Source organism: Chelonoidis abingdonii, chromosome 2, assembly GCF_003597395.2.
Source record: "Chelonoidis abingdonii isolate Lonesome George chromosome 2, CheloAbing_2.0, whole genome shotgun sequence".
In the NCBI taxonomy this organism is placed as follows: Eukaryota; Metazoa; Chordata; order Testudines; family Testudinidae; genus Chelonoidis; species Chelonoidis abingdonii.
In genome coordinates this window covers 85,815,828-85,830,768 of record NC_133770.1, presented here as the reverse complement: position 1 = coordinate 85,830,768, position 14,941 = coordinate 85,815,828, and the positions used below count along the sequence as shown (strand labels likewise).

General features: G+C 49.3%; 1 protein-coding gene across 1 annotated transcript in view; it reads left to right on the top strand.

The window, feature by feature from the left end:
- The window catches only part of EXOSC7 (exosome component 7), a 46,237-nt gene that overhangs the window by 19,511 nt on the left and 11,785 nt on the right, over positions 1-14,941 (top strand). The window contains exon 5 of the mRNA XM_032782483.2: positions 3,777-3,847. Coding sequence (XP_032638374.1) covers positions 3,777-3,847 — 71 coding nt within the window. The remainder of the gene's footprint in view (positions 1-3,776; positions 3,848-14,941) is intronic.

Genomic DNA, 14,941 nt, shown 5'->3' with positions numbered 1-14,941 from the left:
CATACTTTCTTACATGGTCAGCTTTATGCTTTTCGCCCAACTGAAAATTGTAGTAGTAAGTCTAATGGAAATGTGTTCAGGACTAGGATTTGTACACTCTATTCAGCAAAGGTAGAACTCAGATGATAAGATTTATTGTATCTAACTCTCTCTTGTTTCTTTTGGGGGTGGGCGGTGTGTGCCATTGAAGAACTACTTACTCCTGGGGAGTTCTGCACCATTACACATGCGCAGAGTTCATGTACTCTTCAGATTTCTTTGCTTCCCCATGGAAAAATGACTTTCTCATGGGGAAGCAAAGGGAAGCCACAAGAGGAGTCTTACACCCCTGGGCACGTCTTTTTCGGGCACCTGTAGCAGCCAGTGGGGGGGGATGGGTGAGGCTGGGGATGCCTCAAATGGTAGCTCCTATCCTGCACCAGGCTCAGCTGCTAATCCCAGGTGGGCTGGGGCGGAGAGGACGGGACTTCTCCTTCCCCTGCAAGGAGCACCAGGACTGGGTCGGACCCACCCCCAGAAATCTCCCCTGGCTGCAGGAAGCTCCACCCCTTCCCAGTTCTGTCTTCATCACTCCTCAGCCATGGAGGAGGGGTCACTGTATGTGGAGCTGCTACCCTGTCTGCTCAACCCCTCCCATGCATCCAGGCGCTCCCACCCCCACCATACCCAGAGCCTCCCACCCCAAGCCCCCCAACCTGAACCCCCACCCCATGAAGCCTCACCTCCTGCACTTGGAGCCTCCCAAACCCTAACCACAACCCCTCTACCTCCACCCCCACCCCCAGCCCAGCTAGTCCCATTCCCCTATGCTTGGACTAGCCCAACAAGCCCCTTCACCCAGACCCCCACCCCACTGAGCCCTAGCCAGCTGCACCTGGACCCCCCTACAGAATCTCATTGCCCCTGCATACGGAACCCCCGATGAGTCCCTGTGCATCCGGATTCTTGCCCCCTCCTCTCACTAAGCCACCCATACCTAGATTGCCCCACACAGAACCCTCTCACCTTGCACTTGGATTTCCCCCCCTTCACACTTGGATCCTGCCAGGCTGAGCCTGCGTGCATGCCCACACCTGGTGTACCTGCATGGAGGGGCAGGGCATCCTCATGTTTCTGGGACCAGCCCAGCCCTTGCACTGTGTCAGGGTCAGGTGCAGCCTCACCGCTGAGTCCGTGTCTTGGTAGGGGCTGCAGGGTGTTCTCCCACCTCTGTGCAGCCAGTGGACTGTGCTCCCCACTGCCATTCTGGAGCCTCCACATTTATTTATTGACCAAATTTGCAGAATTTTAAAATTTTGTGCACAGAATTTTTATTTTCTTTGGTGCAGAATACCCTCAGGAGTTACTACTTGTATTGCCACAACAAACATCATTAACATATGGATCTTTTCAAATCTCAGTATTTAAATTTACCAAGATATTTGGGCTATTTCCTATTATAACTATCGAGTATGCCATAAGGTAGAGTAATGACGTTACAATGCAGTAAGAGTCCAATATTTATAGGTATTTCTGCCACACTCGCTGTGTGAGTGCTCACTGTACTACATTTTACGTTATACTAATGACTCATTACAGTGGAATTATCTGTAGTGTCCACACTAATATCAAGTGGACTTTGCTTTTTTTGAAAGTGTAATAATGAGCAGATTAATGAGAGAACACTTCTTACTCATTTTCCTCTAGATGCATAAGAATAGCTCTTTTTCATGTTAGTGGGATTTGCACAGTAAATTGAGGGGAGAATAAATCTCATTAAGTTTCTGTCAGAAATTTTAAAAAATACTGCATTCTTGGATATCCAATAGAGTGCATATACTATGTTTGTTATTAAAATAGCTTGTTCTGAAAGATACCTGATTTTGATGGATTCTTGCTCCATTTCTTATTGCCATCCATATAACCATCCACAATTCCACAGAAATATCTGAGTTTCAGCTCTTCTTTGAGGGTAAGATTTGACCAGTATATGCAACTTCGGGAGAAAAGAGAGAAGAGATTTCTTTAACAGATGGCGTTGATGCAAAGTCACTCATCTAAAAAGAAAAATATTTTTTCTTTGCTAGTGGCCTGTATTTTATCTCCGGTATAGTTGAGACTTGTCTTAGTTGGTTGCACAGTCACACTGTTAATGTTCAGTAGACTGAACCAAAAGGAGTTAGACTACAAATTTGCATGCAGAAGCCACCCAGGGGCTCTTGGCTAATGCTCTGGTTGCATAATAATGTTGTCAAAAGAAATGATCATTCTATTTTTTTTTATATATAAAACATTCCATTATCCCTAGAGCAGCACAGTGAGTACAGAAACACCCTAAACCATGGATCTGCAATCTTTTCTCACCTACAGTGTCCTTTTGTTGCTGATGTTAAAGACAGGCTTTTAGGAGGCTTTTGTCATGATTAACACATTTATAGTCATCTTCACACAAATTGCCCCAGCAGTCTGTCATACTGGATGGCGAGAGTGTGTGGTTTTTCCATCTCCTTACAGCACAGTATACACATGAGACGGCTACATTAGGCTCTAGTGAAATCTTAGCTGTTTCCTGTTGAGCATCCATAGAAGGAGTTTTTCTGTAACTACTGACTTGGAGACTTTTCCTCAAGGAGGACTAGGGCCAGGCCAGGCTTAGAATTTTATTTAACCACTCTTGAGTTTATTGTGGTTTGCAGAGGAAGAGGAAGTTTTTGTTTTTTTTTTCTTCCCCCAACTCAAACAGCTGAACAGATTCAACAAACATACATTCACCTTGTAGGGATGTTAATCTAAAATATATTGTTTTGAAAAAGTTGTTGTACCATGGGTAGCATGTTGTTGTACCCTGGCCTGTAAGAGCTACTATAATACAAATAGTAAAAGTTTATATTGGAGGTCTGAACATAACCTGACCTACAGTACAGACACATCCTGTCTTTAAATAAAGATTGGTTTTACTGCATTTATCCAGTAAAATCCAATAACAACTGAAAACAATGGGCTAATTTCTCTGTATCAAGCAATTTTTGCATAGCACTAATTTGGTCACCCTCTGTCTTTTAGCTTCTGCTTTCACCTTTTGAGAGTTTCACCTTTCAGTTATCAGTCTGTCTTGGTACAGTCTGAAATATCACCCTTAGTTAATTTAGAGTTCATTTCCTCATAGGCTTTTTAGTTTTCTATGTTGATTACATTGACCATACTTCAGAATTGTACACTGTGAAACTTAATCCACTATATTCACGTGAGCCGAGTAGATTGGTGTATCCACGCATCTCTTGTTAAGATAGGGGCAAGTACTTTCATTGAGTAAGTTTTTAAAAGAAGAAGAATTACATGGATTAAGAGTGAATGCCATAACGCTCTTATTCTGAGTTTATTTTTAAATATTGCCATAACTACAGCTGGCTGAAACTTCCTGAATTTCACATTTGACAAAAAAATGTTTTCAACAACTATGCCCCCTTCAATTTTCAGTGAAAGTTTTAGAGTTTTTCAGGTAGCTGTCGTGGTAATGTGTGCTCTTCTAAAAATAATCCTTACTACTGCATTTTTGTAATCACTATGCTGTGCACTGTGCTGTGTATATTTGATGGTTTTAAAATTGCATTATAAAGCATTCACTTTAAAGTGCAATTTTGGAAAGAAACTGATCCCGCATAGTTGGCTGTGACTTCATAGGTAATGTTGAGTATAATTAAATATAGAAAGTTTTTTAGTGTTTCAGTGTCACAACTATTTAGGGAATATTTTGATGTTCTTATTATAGTTTATGATTTTTGTGTTTTTTACCTCAGTTATTGGAATGTGGTGGCAACCTCTTCGATGCAATCTCTATTGCAGTGAAGGCAGCTCTATTTAATACAAGGTAAGGCACAGTTCTTAATTTTCTTGGGAGGATAAATACTTTCTGAGTGCTTTTAAAGCTGAACCATTGAAACAAAAATTAAGGGATTGGATGTCTAGGTCAACTTACATCCAGATACAAAACCGATCATTTACATCCAGCTGAAATGAATTAGTGATTTCAGTCCAATTTCTGTTGGGCAGGTATCCTCCTTCATGACAAGGATGCTTATTGGCAAAGAATTGAAAGATTGAATGATCATGGTAACTGTTACCTTGTCATCTCTTTAAACATGGCTAACTTCAGAAAAAGCTTATTTTTTGGCAATGGTGTATAATTATAAAGACCTTCATGCCCTAATTTCCAGATGGGCTGAAGTCTACGGACACTGCAGGTGCCTGGCACCTCTGAAAATCACTTCCTCTGTCTGTAGGGCTGTCAGACTGTCACCAGCTTTAAATTCCTGTATTAAAAAAAAATTGATTTTTTTTTCTTGTGCATTAAACAGCATGAATCATGGTTCATAGTTTTTTCACGGAACTATTGACTGAGAGAAGGAAAGTGTCACCGAGTGCCAGAGCTCACAAACTTTTGCACAAGTGCAATGTAGTTAACAAAAACATCAATTTTGCTTTGCTACCTACTCTGCACATGGAGTGGTGCATGATGGAAGACAGGGAGTCTGGAGCAGAGGCACTTTGCTTGCCATTTCTTGATCTGCTTGCTAACGATAGCTAAATTTAGCAACATAAATTTGCACTTACAGGAGTAAGTTAGCCAATACTTCAGGTGAATGGGTAGGTTCTAAGTACAACCAGATGAAGAAACTCCCCAATAGGCAAATGTTACATTTCTAGTTTGTCAATAAACCTTTTCAGCAATTCTTTCCATCAACAGTGTGATGAGTGATCTTGTGAACAAAAGTTGCCAAATGTTGCATAGTGAGACTCCAGAATAGCTTTCCAAGAGTTAAAGTTTATGTTGCAGGCGCAAGAGGTCTGAAGGGGATCCAAACAGTTCTACCGCAGTGTATTGAAACTTCATTGGCTTCAGTAGAGTTACTCCTGAGTTACGCCAGAGTGAAATCTGATTGCAGCTCTATGGTTGGAAAGCAGCATACAAGGAAAAAAGCATGGTTCTGAAGACGTGTATCAGGTTGTTAAAATCTGTTTGTTCTTCTTCGAGTGATTGCTCATATCCATTCCAGTTAGGTGTGCGCGCTCGTCGGAAGATTTTTACCCTAGCAACTCCAGCGGGCCGGCAGGTCGCTCCCTAGAGTGGGCCGCCATGGCGCTTGATATATACCCCTGCCGGCCCGTCCGCTCCTCAGTTCCTTCTTACCACCGTGTCGGTCGTTGGAACTGTGGAGCGCGGCATAGCTGTCCTCCACGTCTCTAGCTTCTCTTTGTTCGTTGTTTCTTCTAGTTATAGTCATAGTTATAGTTATAGTCAGTTATAGTTAACGTATATAATAGTTTATAGTTGTATATGGTTAGCGGGCTTACGGCTCTCACCCTCCCCCGCACCTGGCGCCGGGCTCATGCCCGGTTCGCCGGGGTTCAAACCGTGCTCGGCCTGCAAGAAGTCGATGCCCATGAGCGATCCCCATGACTCCTGCTTAAAGTGCCTCGGGGAATCGCACATTTCTGAGAAGTGCCGCATTTGCAAGGCCTTTAGGCCAAGAACAAAGAAAGAGAGAGACCAGTGTTTTCAAGACTCTCCTTATGGAAGTGGCGCTCAACCCTCCGTCCTCGGCACCGAGTGCCGACTCCGCTCCAGCACCGGACTGCGCCGGGCCCGAGAAAACGCCTCGGCACCGTCCTTCCCCGGCACCGGCAAAAGACCTTCGACGTCTTCCACTCCAGCCAAGCAGACTTGAACGGAGCGCCCGGCACCGATTCCTGCCGTGGCACCGATGCCAGGGATTCCGTTGACTCCGGGCCCGGGAGGTCCGTCGAGTCCGGTCCCTCACGGCTCCCCTATAAGGTCCGGGGTCGAGCTAATGGTCCCATCAACGCCTGAGACGTTCTCCTCGGCCAGAGACCTCATTGCGTTAACCGAGTCTGCGCTGCCTCAACCCCCGGTTCCTCCGGTGCGGGTCCTGCAATCTAAGGGCAAGTCAGCGGCCATGCAAGCGCCGTCTCTGGACTCACCGAGCCGGCACCGATCCCCATCGTGGTCCCGGCACCGTTCCCGGTCCCATGGGAGATCTCGCTCGAGCCGCCGCTCGCAGTCCCGGCACCGCTCTCTGCGGCGATACCGGTCGTACTCGCGGCGCCGGTCTTCCTCGCGCCTGTCCCGATTCTCCCTTCACCGCTCCAGCTTGAGCCATCGGCACCGATACTCAAGAAGCTGCTCCCACCATCGGCGTTCTAGATCCAGGTTGACCTCCCAGCACCGAGCTGGTGGTAGGTCCCGGTCTCGTTTGCGGCACGGTTATGGCTCCCGGCACCGTTCTCTGGCACTGAGGAGATCTCCGCCTTATGGAGAGAGGGACGCTTATCAATCCCGTTCAGCTTCTCCCCGGCCATCCCGTCAGCCATCTGTCTCCTCGCAGACAGACAGCGCATACGCCCTGGACACCGACAGGCCTGCTGCTCTATTCCATGAACCCCTACCTCAGGATCATGGACCGCAGCAGTGGGGATTCTGGACTCCCTGGGCGTACCACCAAGCCCAGGGCCCTCAACAGATTCCCCTGTGCTCGACTGCCTCCGAACACAGGGCTCCGGAGGCGACATCGTTCCGTCCTCCCCTTCCCCTACAGAGGAGAGGTTGTCTCACCCTCAGGACCCTGAGCTCCCTCCGGAGTCGGACGCAGTGCTTCAGGCAGAACTGCCTGCTGATCCACTCCTGCTGGGTCGCTCCTCATCGTCCTCCCCAGATGAAGAGGTGGCTGGAACAACATCTACCAGCCCCCCGCCGCTTGATCTCAGGGCACATCAGGACCTCCTCAGACGCGTGGCACAGAACATGAACCTGCAGGCTGAGGAGGTCTCAGAAATTGAGGATCCGGTAGTAAGCATACTCTCTGCCGATGCACCCACTCGAGTCGCCCTTCCGTTCATCCGGACCTTTCAGGCCAATGCCACAACCATCTGGCAGTCCCCTGCGTCCGTTCCCCCCGCTGCACGCGGAGTGGAACGCAAATGTATGGTGCCCTCGAAGGGCTACGAATACCTCTATGTCCACCTGCCCCCGTGTTCCCTTGTCGTGCAATCCGTCAACGAGTGGGAACGCCACGGCCAACCGACCCCGGCCCCAAAGTCCAAGGAGGCGAGGCGCATGGAGCTGCTCGGCTGAAAGGTCTATTCTGTGGGCGCCTTCCAGCTTCAGGTGTCCAATCAGCAGGCTCTCCTTAGCCGCTATACGTACAACACCTGGGCGGCGGCTGACAAGTTCAAGGAGCTGCTTCCGCAGGATGCACGTCAGGAATTCTCTGCGATCCTTGAGGAGGGCAAGAAGGTCGAGAGAACTTCCTTGCAGGCATCTTTAGACACCGCAGATTCAGCAGCCAGGACTCTAGCATCTGAAGTTACCATGCGCCACATTTCCTGGCTCCAGGTCTCTGGCCTTCCTCCGGAGCTCCAGTAAACCATCCAGGATCTCCCATTTGAGGGCCAGGGCCTGTTCTCAGACAAAACTGACCCTAGGCTGCAAAGCCTAAAAGACAATAGGGTCATTATGCGTTAGCTGGGGATGCATACGCCTGTCACCCAACGCAGACCCTTCCGGCCTCAGCAACCACACCGGCCCTACCCTCACCCCAGGCAGAGGGAAGACTTCGCCAGGCGGCGGAATAGAAATGGCCGGCGTAGACAGTCAGGCAACCAAGGAGGACAAAACCAGAGCTCCTCCAAGCCTTCCTCTGGCCCAAAACCTTCATTTTGAAGGTGCGCCCGAGGGCGCTGTACCAGCTTCCCTCATGGATCCGTCCCCTCCCTTTTCCAACCGCCTTTCGTTTTTCCTCCCTGCGTGGTCCCGGCTAACATCGGACTGCTGGGTCTTACGCACGTTGGAGCTTGGATACCACTGCAATTTGTTTCATACCGCCCTTCCGTCCCCCTCCCTCGTCCCTCTTCAGGGACCCCTCTCACAAGCAATTCCTCCTCCAGGAGGTGCAAACGCTCCTCGTCAAAGGGGCTATAGAGGAGGTTCCAGAGAGCGAGCGGGGCAAGGGGTTTTGTTCCCGCTACTTTCTGATCCCCAAAACCAAGCGAGTCCTCAGGCCTATCCTCGACCTGCGGGTGCTCAACAGATACCTCGTAAAGTTGAAGTTCCGTATGGTATCCTTGGGGACCATTATCCCATTCCTGGAGACTGGTACGCGGCCCTCGATATGCAAGACACCTACTTCCATATAGCCATCTTCCCACCCCACAGGAGGTTCCTTCGCTTCGTCGTGAACGACCATCACTATCAATTCGCGGTCCTTCCGTTCGGCCTCTCTATGGCCCCGCGGGTATTCACCAAGTGTATGGCTGTAGTCGTCGCCCACCTTCGCCGCAGTCGCATACACGTATTTCCCTACCTTGACGACTGGCTGATTCGAAGGTTCCTCAGAGACGCAAGTCCTCAGCCACGTCCACACGGTCAAGCGGCTTTTCGTGAGCCTAGGCCTAATGCTCAATGTCGAAAAGTCAACTCTAATCCCCACTCAGAGGGTAGATTTTATCGGCGCCATTCTGGATTCCACCCTGGCCAGAGCCGTTCTCCCTCTATCGAGATTCCAAACCTTGGCGGCCCTTATTCGACGACTGCAGGCAGCGCCCTTGACCTCAATACGCACTTGCCTGACTCTCTTGGGCCACATGGCGGCCTGCACGTTTGTCACGGGATATGCTCGGCTCCGCCTGAGGCCCCTTCAGACCTGGCTCATTGCCCAGTACCGTCCGGGCAGGCGTTCCCTGGACACGGTTGTCACCATTCCCCAGCACGTCCTAGGCTACCTGCAGTGGTGGCTGGATCAGTCCGTGGTGTGTGCGGGGCTCCCATTCCATCCGCCCCAGCCCTCGGCGTCCCTGACAACAGATGCCTCAGACCTGGGATGGGGGGCCCACCTCGGTACCCTGCGAACCCAGGGCCAGTGGTCACCTCGCGAGCTAGCCCTCCACATCAACGTACGGGAATTGAGGGCCATCTGCCTTGCTTGTCAAGCGTTCCATCAGCAGCTTCAAGGTCGCTGTGTTTCGGTATTCACTGACAACACAACGACCATGTATTATGTAAAGAAACAGGGTGGCACACGGTCTTCCCACCCTGTGTCAGGAGGCCTTGAGGCTCTGGGACTTCTGCATAGCCCACTCCATTCACCTCGTCGCGTCCTTTCTCCCGGGGGTTCGGAACACCCTGGCGGATCATCTGAGCAGATCCTTCCTTTCCCACGAGTGGTCCCTTCGCCCGGACGTCGCTCTTTCGCTCTTCCGGAGATGGGGATGTCCCCGGATGGACCTCTTCGCGTCCCGTGGGAACAGGAAATGCCAGATGTTCTGCTCCTTTCAAGGTCGTGACCCGGACTCGGTGGCAGACACCTTCCTTATTCCTTGGACGACACACCTGTTCTACACATTTCCACCGTTTCTTCTGGTCCACAAGGTCCTTCTGAAGGTGCGCAGGGACAGGGCCCGCTTGATCATGATAGCTCCAGCGTGGCCCCGTCAGCATTGGTTCTCCATGCTGCTGGACCTTTCCATGGCCGACCCTGTCCCCCTGCCCCTTCACCTGGACCTGATCACTCAGGACCACGGCAGGCTCTGTCACCCAGACCTTCAGTCATTGCACCTCACGGCGTGGCTCCTGAGTGGTTGACCAGGTCGAACTCCGTTGCTCTACCCCAGTGCGACAGGTGCTCCTGGGAAGCAGGAGCCCTCCACTAGAGCAACGTATTCAGCCAAATGGAAGCGTTTCACATGCTGGTGTACGATCGGAACTTCCTTCCCACTGAGTCTCCATCTCTAATATCCTTGACTACCTCGGTCCTTAACACAGGGCCGCAGTGTCATCCTCTACGGTTCACTTGGCGGCCATTTCCACTTCCACCGGAGGGATGGCCGCTCGGTGTTTCTCACCAATGGTGACTAGTTCCTTAGAGGTCTGGAGCGTCTTTACCCCCAGATCGCTGCCCGCCCCCACCTGGGACCTAAACCTGTTCTGACCGCACTCATGTCCCTCCGTTTCGAACCTTTGCAACTTGCTCTTCTCTATCTCTTCCTGGAAGACCGCTTCCTGGTGGCCATCCACTCCGCCGAGGGTGTCAGAGCTCCGGCCCTCACGGTGGATCCCCGTATAGGTTTTCATAGGGACAAAGTACAGCTGAGACCACACCCTGTTTCTCCCAGGGGTCTTGGCCTTTCCTGTCAACCAGGAGATCTTCCTACCTGTCTTCTTCCCAAACCGCATAGTCTCTCAGGGAACAGCTGCACTCTTGGACGTGCGTCAGGCTCGCCCTTTTATAAGAGCGAACCAAGCCGTTCCGCACCCCCCAACTCTTATGTGGCGGTAGCTGAACGTGTTAAAGGGTTGCCCGTCTCATCTCAGAGGATCGCTCGTGTGGTGACGTCCTGTATCCGGCCTGTTATGACTGGCCAGGCCCTCCGGCACGTGACTGCGCCATCTACCAGGGCTCAAGCCTCACCGGCAGCATTCCTTGCCCACGTGCCCATCAGGAGATCTGTCGGCAGCGACCTGTCTCCGTCCATACCTTGTTCCATTATGCCCTGGTCCAGCAATCCAGAGATGACGCAACTTTGGCTCCGCCGTGTCATGCTGCGACCTCTCATTCCGACCCCTCCGCCTAGGTAAGGCTTGGGAATCACCTAACTGGAATGGATATGAGCAATCCACTCGAAGAAGAAAAGACGGTTTACCACTTTGTAACTGTTGTTCTTCGAGATGTGTTGCTCATATCCATTCCACACCCGCCTCCTTCCCACAGTCGGAGTAGCTGGCAAGAAGGAACTGAGGAGCGACGGGCCAGCAGGGTATATCAAGCGCCATGGCGGTGCACTCTAGGGTGACCTGCCAGCCCACCGGAGTTGCTAGGTAAAAATCTTCCGACAAGCGTGCACGCGCCGGCGCGCCACACCTAACTGGAATGGCTATGAGCAACACATCTCAAAGAAACAGTTACAAAGGTGAGTAATCGTCTTTTCTGACATGAAGAAAGTCTCTTGATGAGGAAGACAAGATGGGTGAGTATATCTTCTATTGGGCAACTTCTGTTGTGAGAGAGACAAGCTTGCACAGAGTCTTCTTTAGTTTGGCGGGGATATTCAGAGTGTCACAGCTAAATACAAAGGGAACAGATTGTTTACATAAGTAGTTGCTTTGATTGGTCCCTTGAATGTGTTAGGTGACCTGTTAACACCTCCAGTTGTAGTGGGGGGAGAGAATTGAGACAATAATTCTGCTACGCTTCTTCTATTGACATTTTCTAACGTCTCCTGCTTAATCATTTTTAAGGATAAAGTTCCTGTAACGTGGATCCATAAAAGTTATTCTCACACATTGGGAAGGTGCCAAAGACTTGTGAACTTGCTAAGGGTGAAAAAACGTTGCAAACGATTTATGGGAAGCAGCCTGGATGCTGTTAGTCTAAATTCTAGTTTAGTTGTAACAGCTGCTGTTCCGTGGGTTTTTTAATCATTTGTTTGTGCCTTATGTTCAAGATATCTGGGCTTTTTGAAATGTTAGTTAAACAGAATCCTATTTTGAAGGATCTGTATATAAAGAAATACAAAACTAAACAGAACAGCATTGATTAGGAAAAACTTATTGCAAACGACACTGGAGGAATTATGCATTGTGATGGGCAAGGCCAGATGGCTACATGCCATTCAGACAGGCTAATCAGGGCACCTGGGTTAAAAGGAGCTCTCCAGTCAGGGCAGGGGGAGCCAGAGGAAGGGCGTGTGTGAGGAGCTGGAGCAAGAAGGCAAGGAGCTGAGAGTGAGAGTATACTGCTGAGGATTGAGGAGGACAAGCTATTGTCAGACACCAGGAGGAGGTCCTGTGGTGAGGTAAAAGAAGGTGTTTGGAGGAGGCCATGGGGAAGTAGCCCAGGGAGTTGTAGTGTCCTGCAACTGTTACGAGAGGCACTATAGACAGCTGCATCCACAGGCCCTGGGCGGTAACCCGGAGTAGAGGGCGGGCCTGGGTTCCCCCCAAACCTCCCAACTCCTGATCAGACACAGGAGGAGCTGACTCAGACTGTGGGTTCCACAAGAAGGGAAGATCACTGAGGTGAACAAATCCGCCAATAAGCGCAGGACTCACCAAGGTGGAGGAGGAACTTTGTCACAGCATGCAGTGCTTGCTTTAATAGTTCTTTCAAAAACAGTGCCTTTTAAAATAGATATCTTTTATCTAGCATTTGAGTTAGCTTCATCACACTTATGAAAGTGAGAGACTAATGGCTTGAGTTTGGAATAGTTTGGGCAAACACTGTCTGAGCTTCTCCAAAGCCGCTGCCAGTACTTTTTTCAGTTTTGACCTACAAGAGTCTTACTCAGGGGTATGCAAACTTTTTTTTTTTTTTGGCCTGCGGGCCACATCGAGTAGGGAAGGTTGTGCCTCCCCAAACAGCTTGGCCTCTGCCCCCTCCCACTTCCTGCCTCCTGGCTGCCCCCCCCAAAACTCCTAACCCATCCAACCCCCCCTGCTCCTTGTTCTCTGACCTCTCCCTCCTGAGACCCTGCCTCTAACTGCCCCCCCCAGGACTCCATCCCCTATCCAACCCCCCTTGCTTCCGTTCCCCTGACTGCCTCGACCTCTATCCGCACCCCTGCCTCCTGACAGGCCCCCTGGGATTTGCACGCCTATTTAACCGCTCCCTGTCCCCTGACTGCCCCCAGGAGTCCCTGCCCCTTATCCAACTGCCCCCCCCCACACACACACACACTCCCTGCCCCCTTACCATGCTGCTCAGAGCACCAGGACAGGCAGCTGTGCCTCCTGGATGGAGCCAGCCACGCCACCACACTGCCTGGCAGGAAGTTGCAGCCACACCACCCAGAGCGCTGGCGGCACGGCGAGCTGAGGCTGTGGGGGTGGGGGAACAGCAGGGGTAGGGCCAGGGTCTAGCCTCCCTGGCCGGGAGCTTAAGGGCCAGGCAGGACAGTCCCGTCAGCATGACATGGCCCACAGGCGTAGTTTGCCCACCTCTGGTTTTGCTTATTTCACTTTAGCACAACTGGCATTCTTTGCTCAAGTATGAACTAGGAAGAGCTATTGTTGTGGGGAACATGAAGAAACCACCGAACTCACTTTCATTTGTGAATTAAGAATTTGAGCTCTGGCCTTGAGAGGTGAAAGGCACTAATCCACTATGCAATCTAGTCATTCTTTTCTTCCCCTTCTCGTAGTTCCAGATATTTACTTCTTTACAGACTGCTTCAAAGTTTCCTACAACAGCTACTAGCTCACCAGAAAAATGTCACTTCAATCATGTTAATCTATTTAAAAACTAACTATTTTTATCAATGCCAAAGAAATTCCAATCTAACTGTCCTGAACTTCTCTTACAGCTATGCTACTTTTCCTTCAAAGTAATTTTGTGTCCAAGTTTCCATTATAAACCTGTTTTCAAAGGTGTATACATCAGCTTTAAAAAGACCAGCTCTTGCTTGAAACCTGGAATCGAGATTAGTGTGTTCTGGCTGCCATTGTTTCTGAAGCATTTAGTTCTCAAAGGCCTATCTGATCCTTGTAGAGCAATAATTTTTTTCTTAAAACCAAGCTTGTATAGCTTCCTTCATAGCTATGGGGACTCCTTTCTCTAGGTTTCAAGGATCCAAGGTGGTGACCCAATATGATGGCATATTCATTAATCTAAATGTTTGCATTGTTCAGACAGCTTTCAATGACATTCCAAATACTAATTGAATAGTATCCCTGCAGTTCTAGTACTAACTCGGTATCTAAAGGCACTTAGCCATATCCTGCTATAGTAGAAATCTGTATTTTAGTGGAGCTGTACATACACCAGGGCTGAATTTGCCCCATTGTATTTCCACTGATGTGTTTTGGAACACAAACCTCTGTATGCTGGGGCCTGGAACAAGATTCCTCAGGTTATTGCATAAATGTGCAAACACTCACAGTGCTGTGGTTTAGCATATTACAATGATACATATCCCATATTAGTTTAACACTGGCAAAAGCTAGATAGATTGTGACTTTAGGCACTTGTAACTGAAAATAGTCATTATTTCAACAGTAGATGTCACTCGGTCCCTTACCCAACAACATGGTAGTGATGGAATTGGGGGGACCAGTAGAGACCACTTGCAGGCGTAAAGCTAGTTTTGCAGGTGGCAGTTCTAGATCTCCTGCACTGAACTGAGAGCATTGCTGGTGTGCCACTGAGTACTGCTGTGCTGTCTTTGCAGTTGCTGCACTAATGAACCTTCTGCAGGGTTTAACCCTATTGTGGGACTCAACAGATAAGTACAGTGCACAAAAACAGAATGATTAGATTTACAATTTGCTTAGTCTGGATTCTGGAGCGAAGGCTTTTCACAAGGGGAGGGGGGAATCTGGTGCTTTCCAGGAATGCCCTTGATCCTGCAAAAATCTATTTCTATTTCTTGATTATTTACCAAGGTGACTGTAATCACCTCCCCACTTCTTCCATGCTTCTAACATTCTTCTTTGTCTGCCCAGCTCATGCTGTCCTCTTGCCTTAGTAGATGTTGGTTCTTGTCTATAACTTCATCTCCTCTTGTCTTGAGTACTGCAACTCCTTCCTCTAGGGACTTTCCAAATACTAGCTCTTGAAACTGCAGCATATGGAGATGCATTACTACTTGCCGTTTTCTGTGTACAAGGAAATAATGACTCTGTCATTGTCATCTTTAAACTTTGCTGTCCACTTCCTATGCGATTCAGAATAGGGGTTAAAAATGTCTCTCTATGGACTTGATTTTAATCTTCTTCTAGCCTGTCTGCTTGTCTAGCACGCTTTTCTCATTCTGTCCCTCCGAACAACCTTGTCACCGTTGGCTCAAGAGCCTTCTCCTTTGTAATGTGTCATCTTGTATCAGCCTATGTGTAACCACCGAATCGTCTTGCCCTCTCAGTTGTAAATAGTGTTAATCATTTTCAGCAGAAAACATC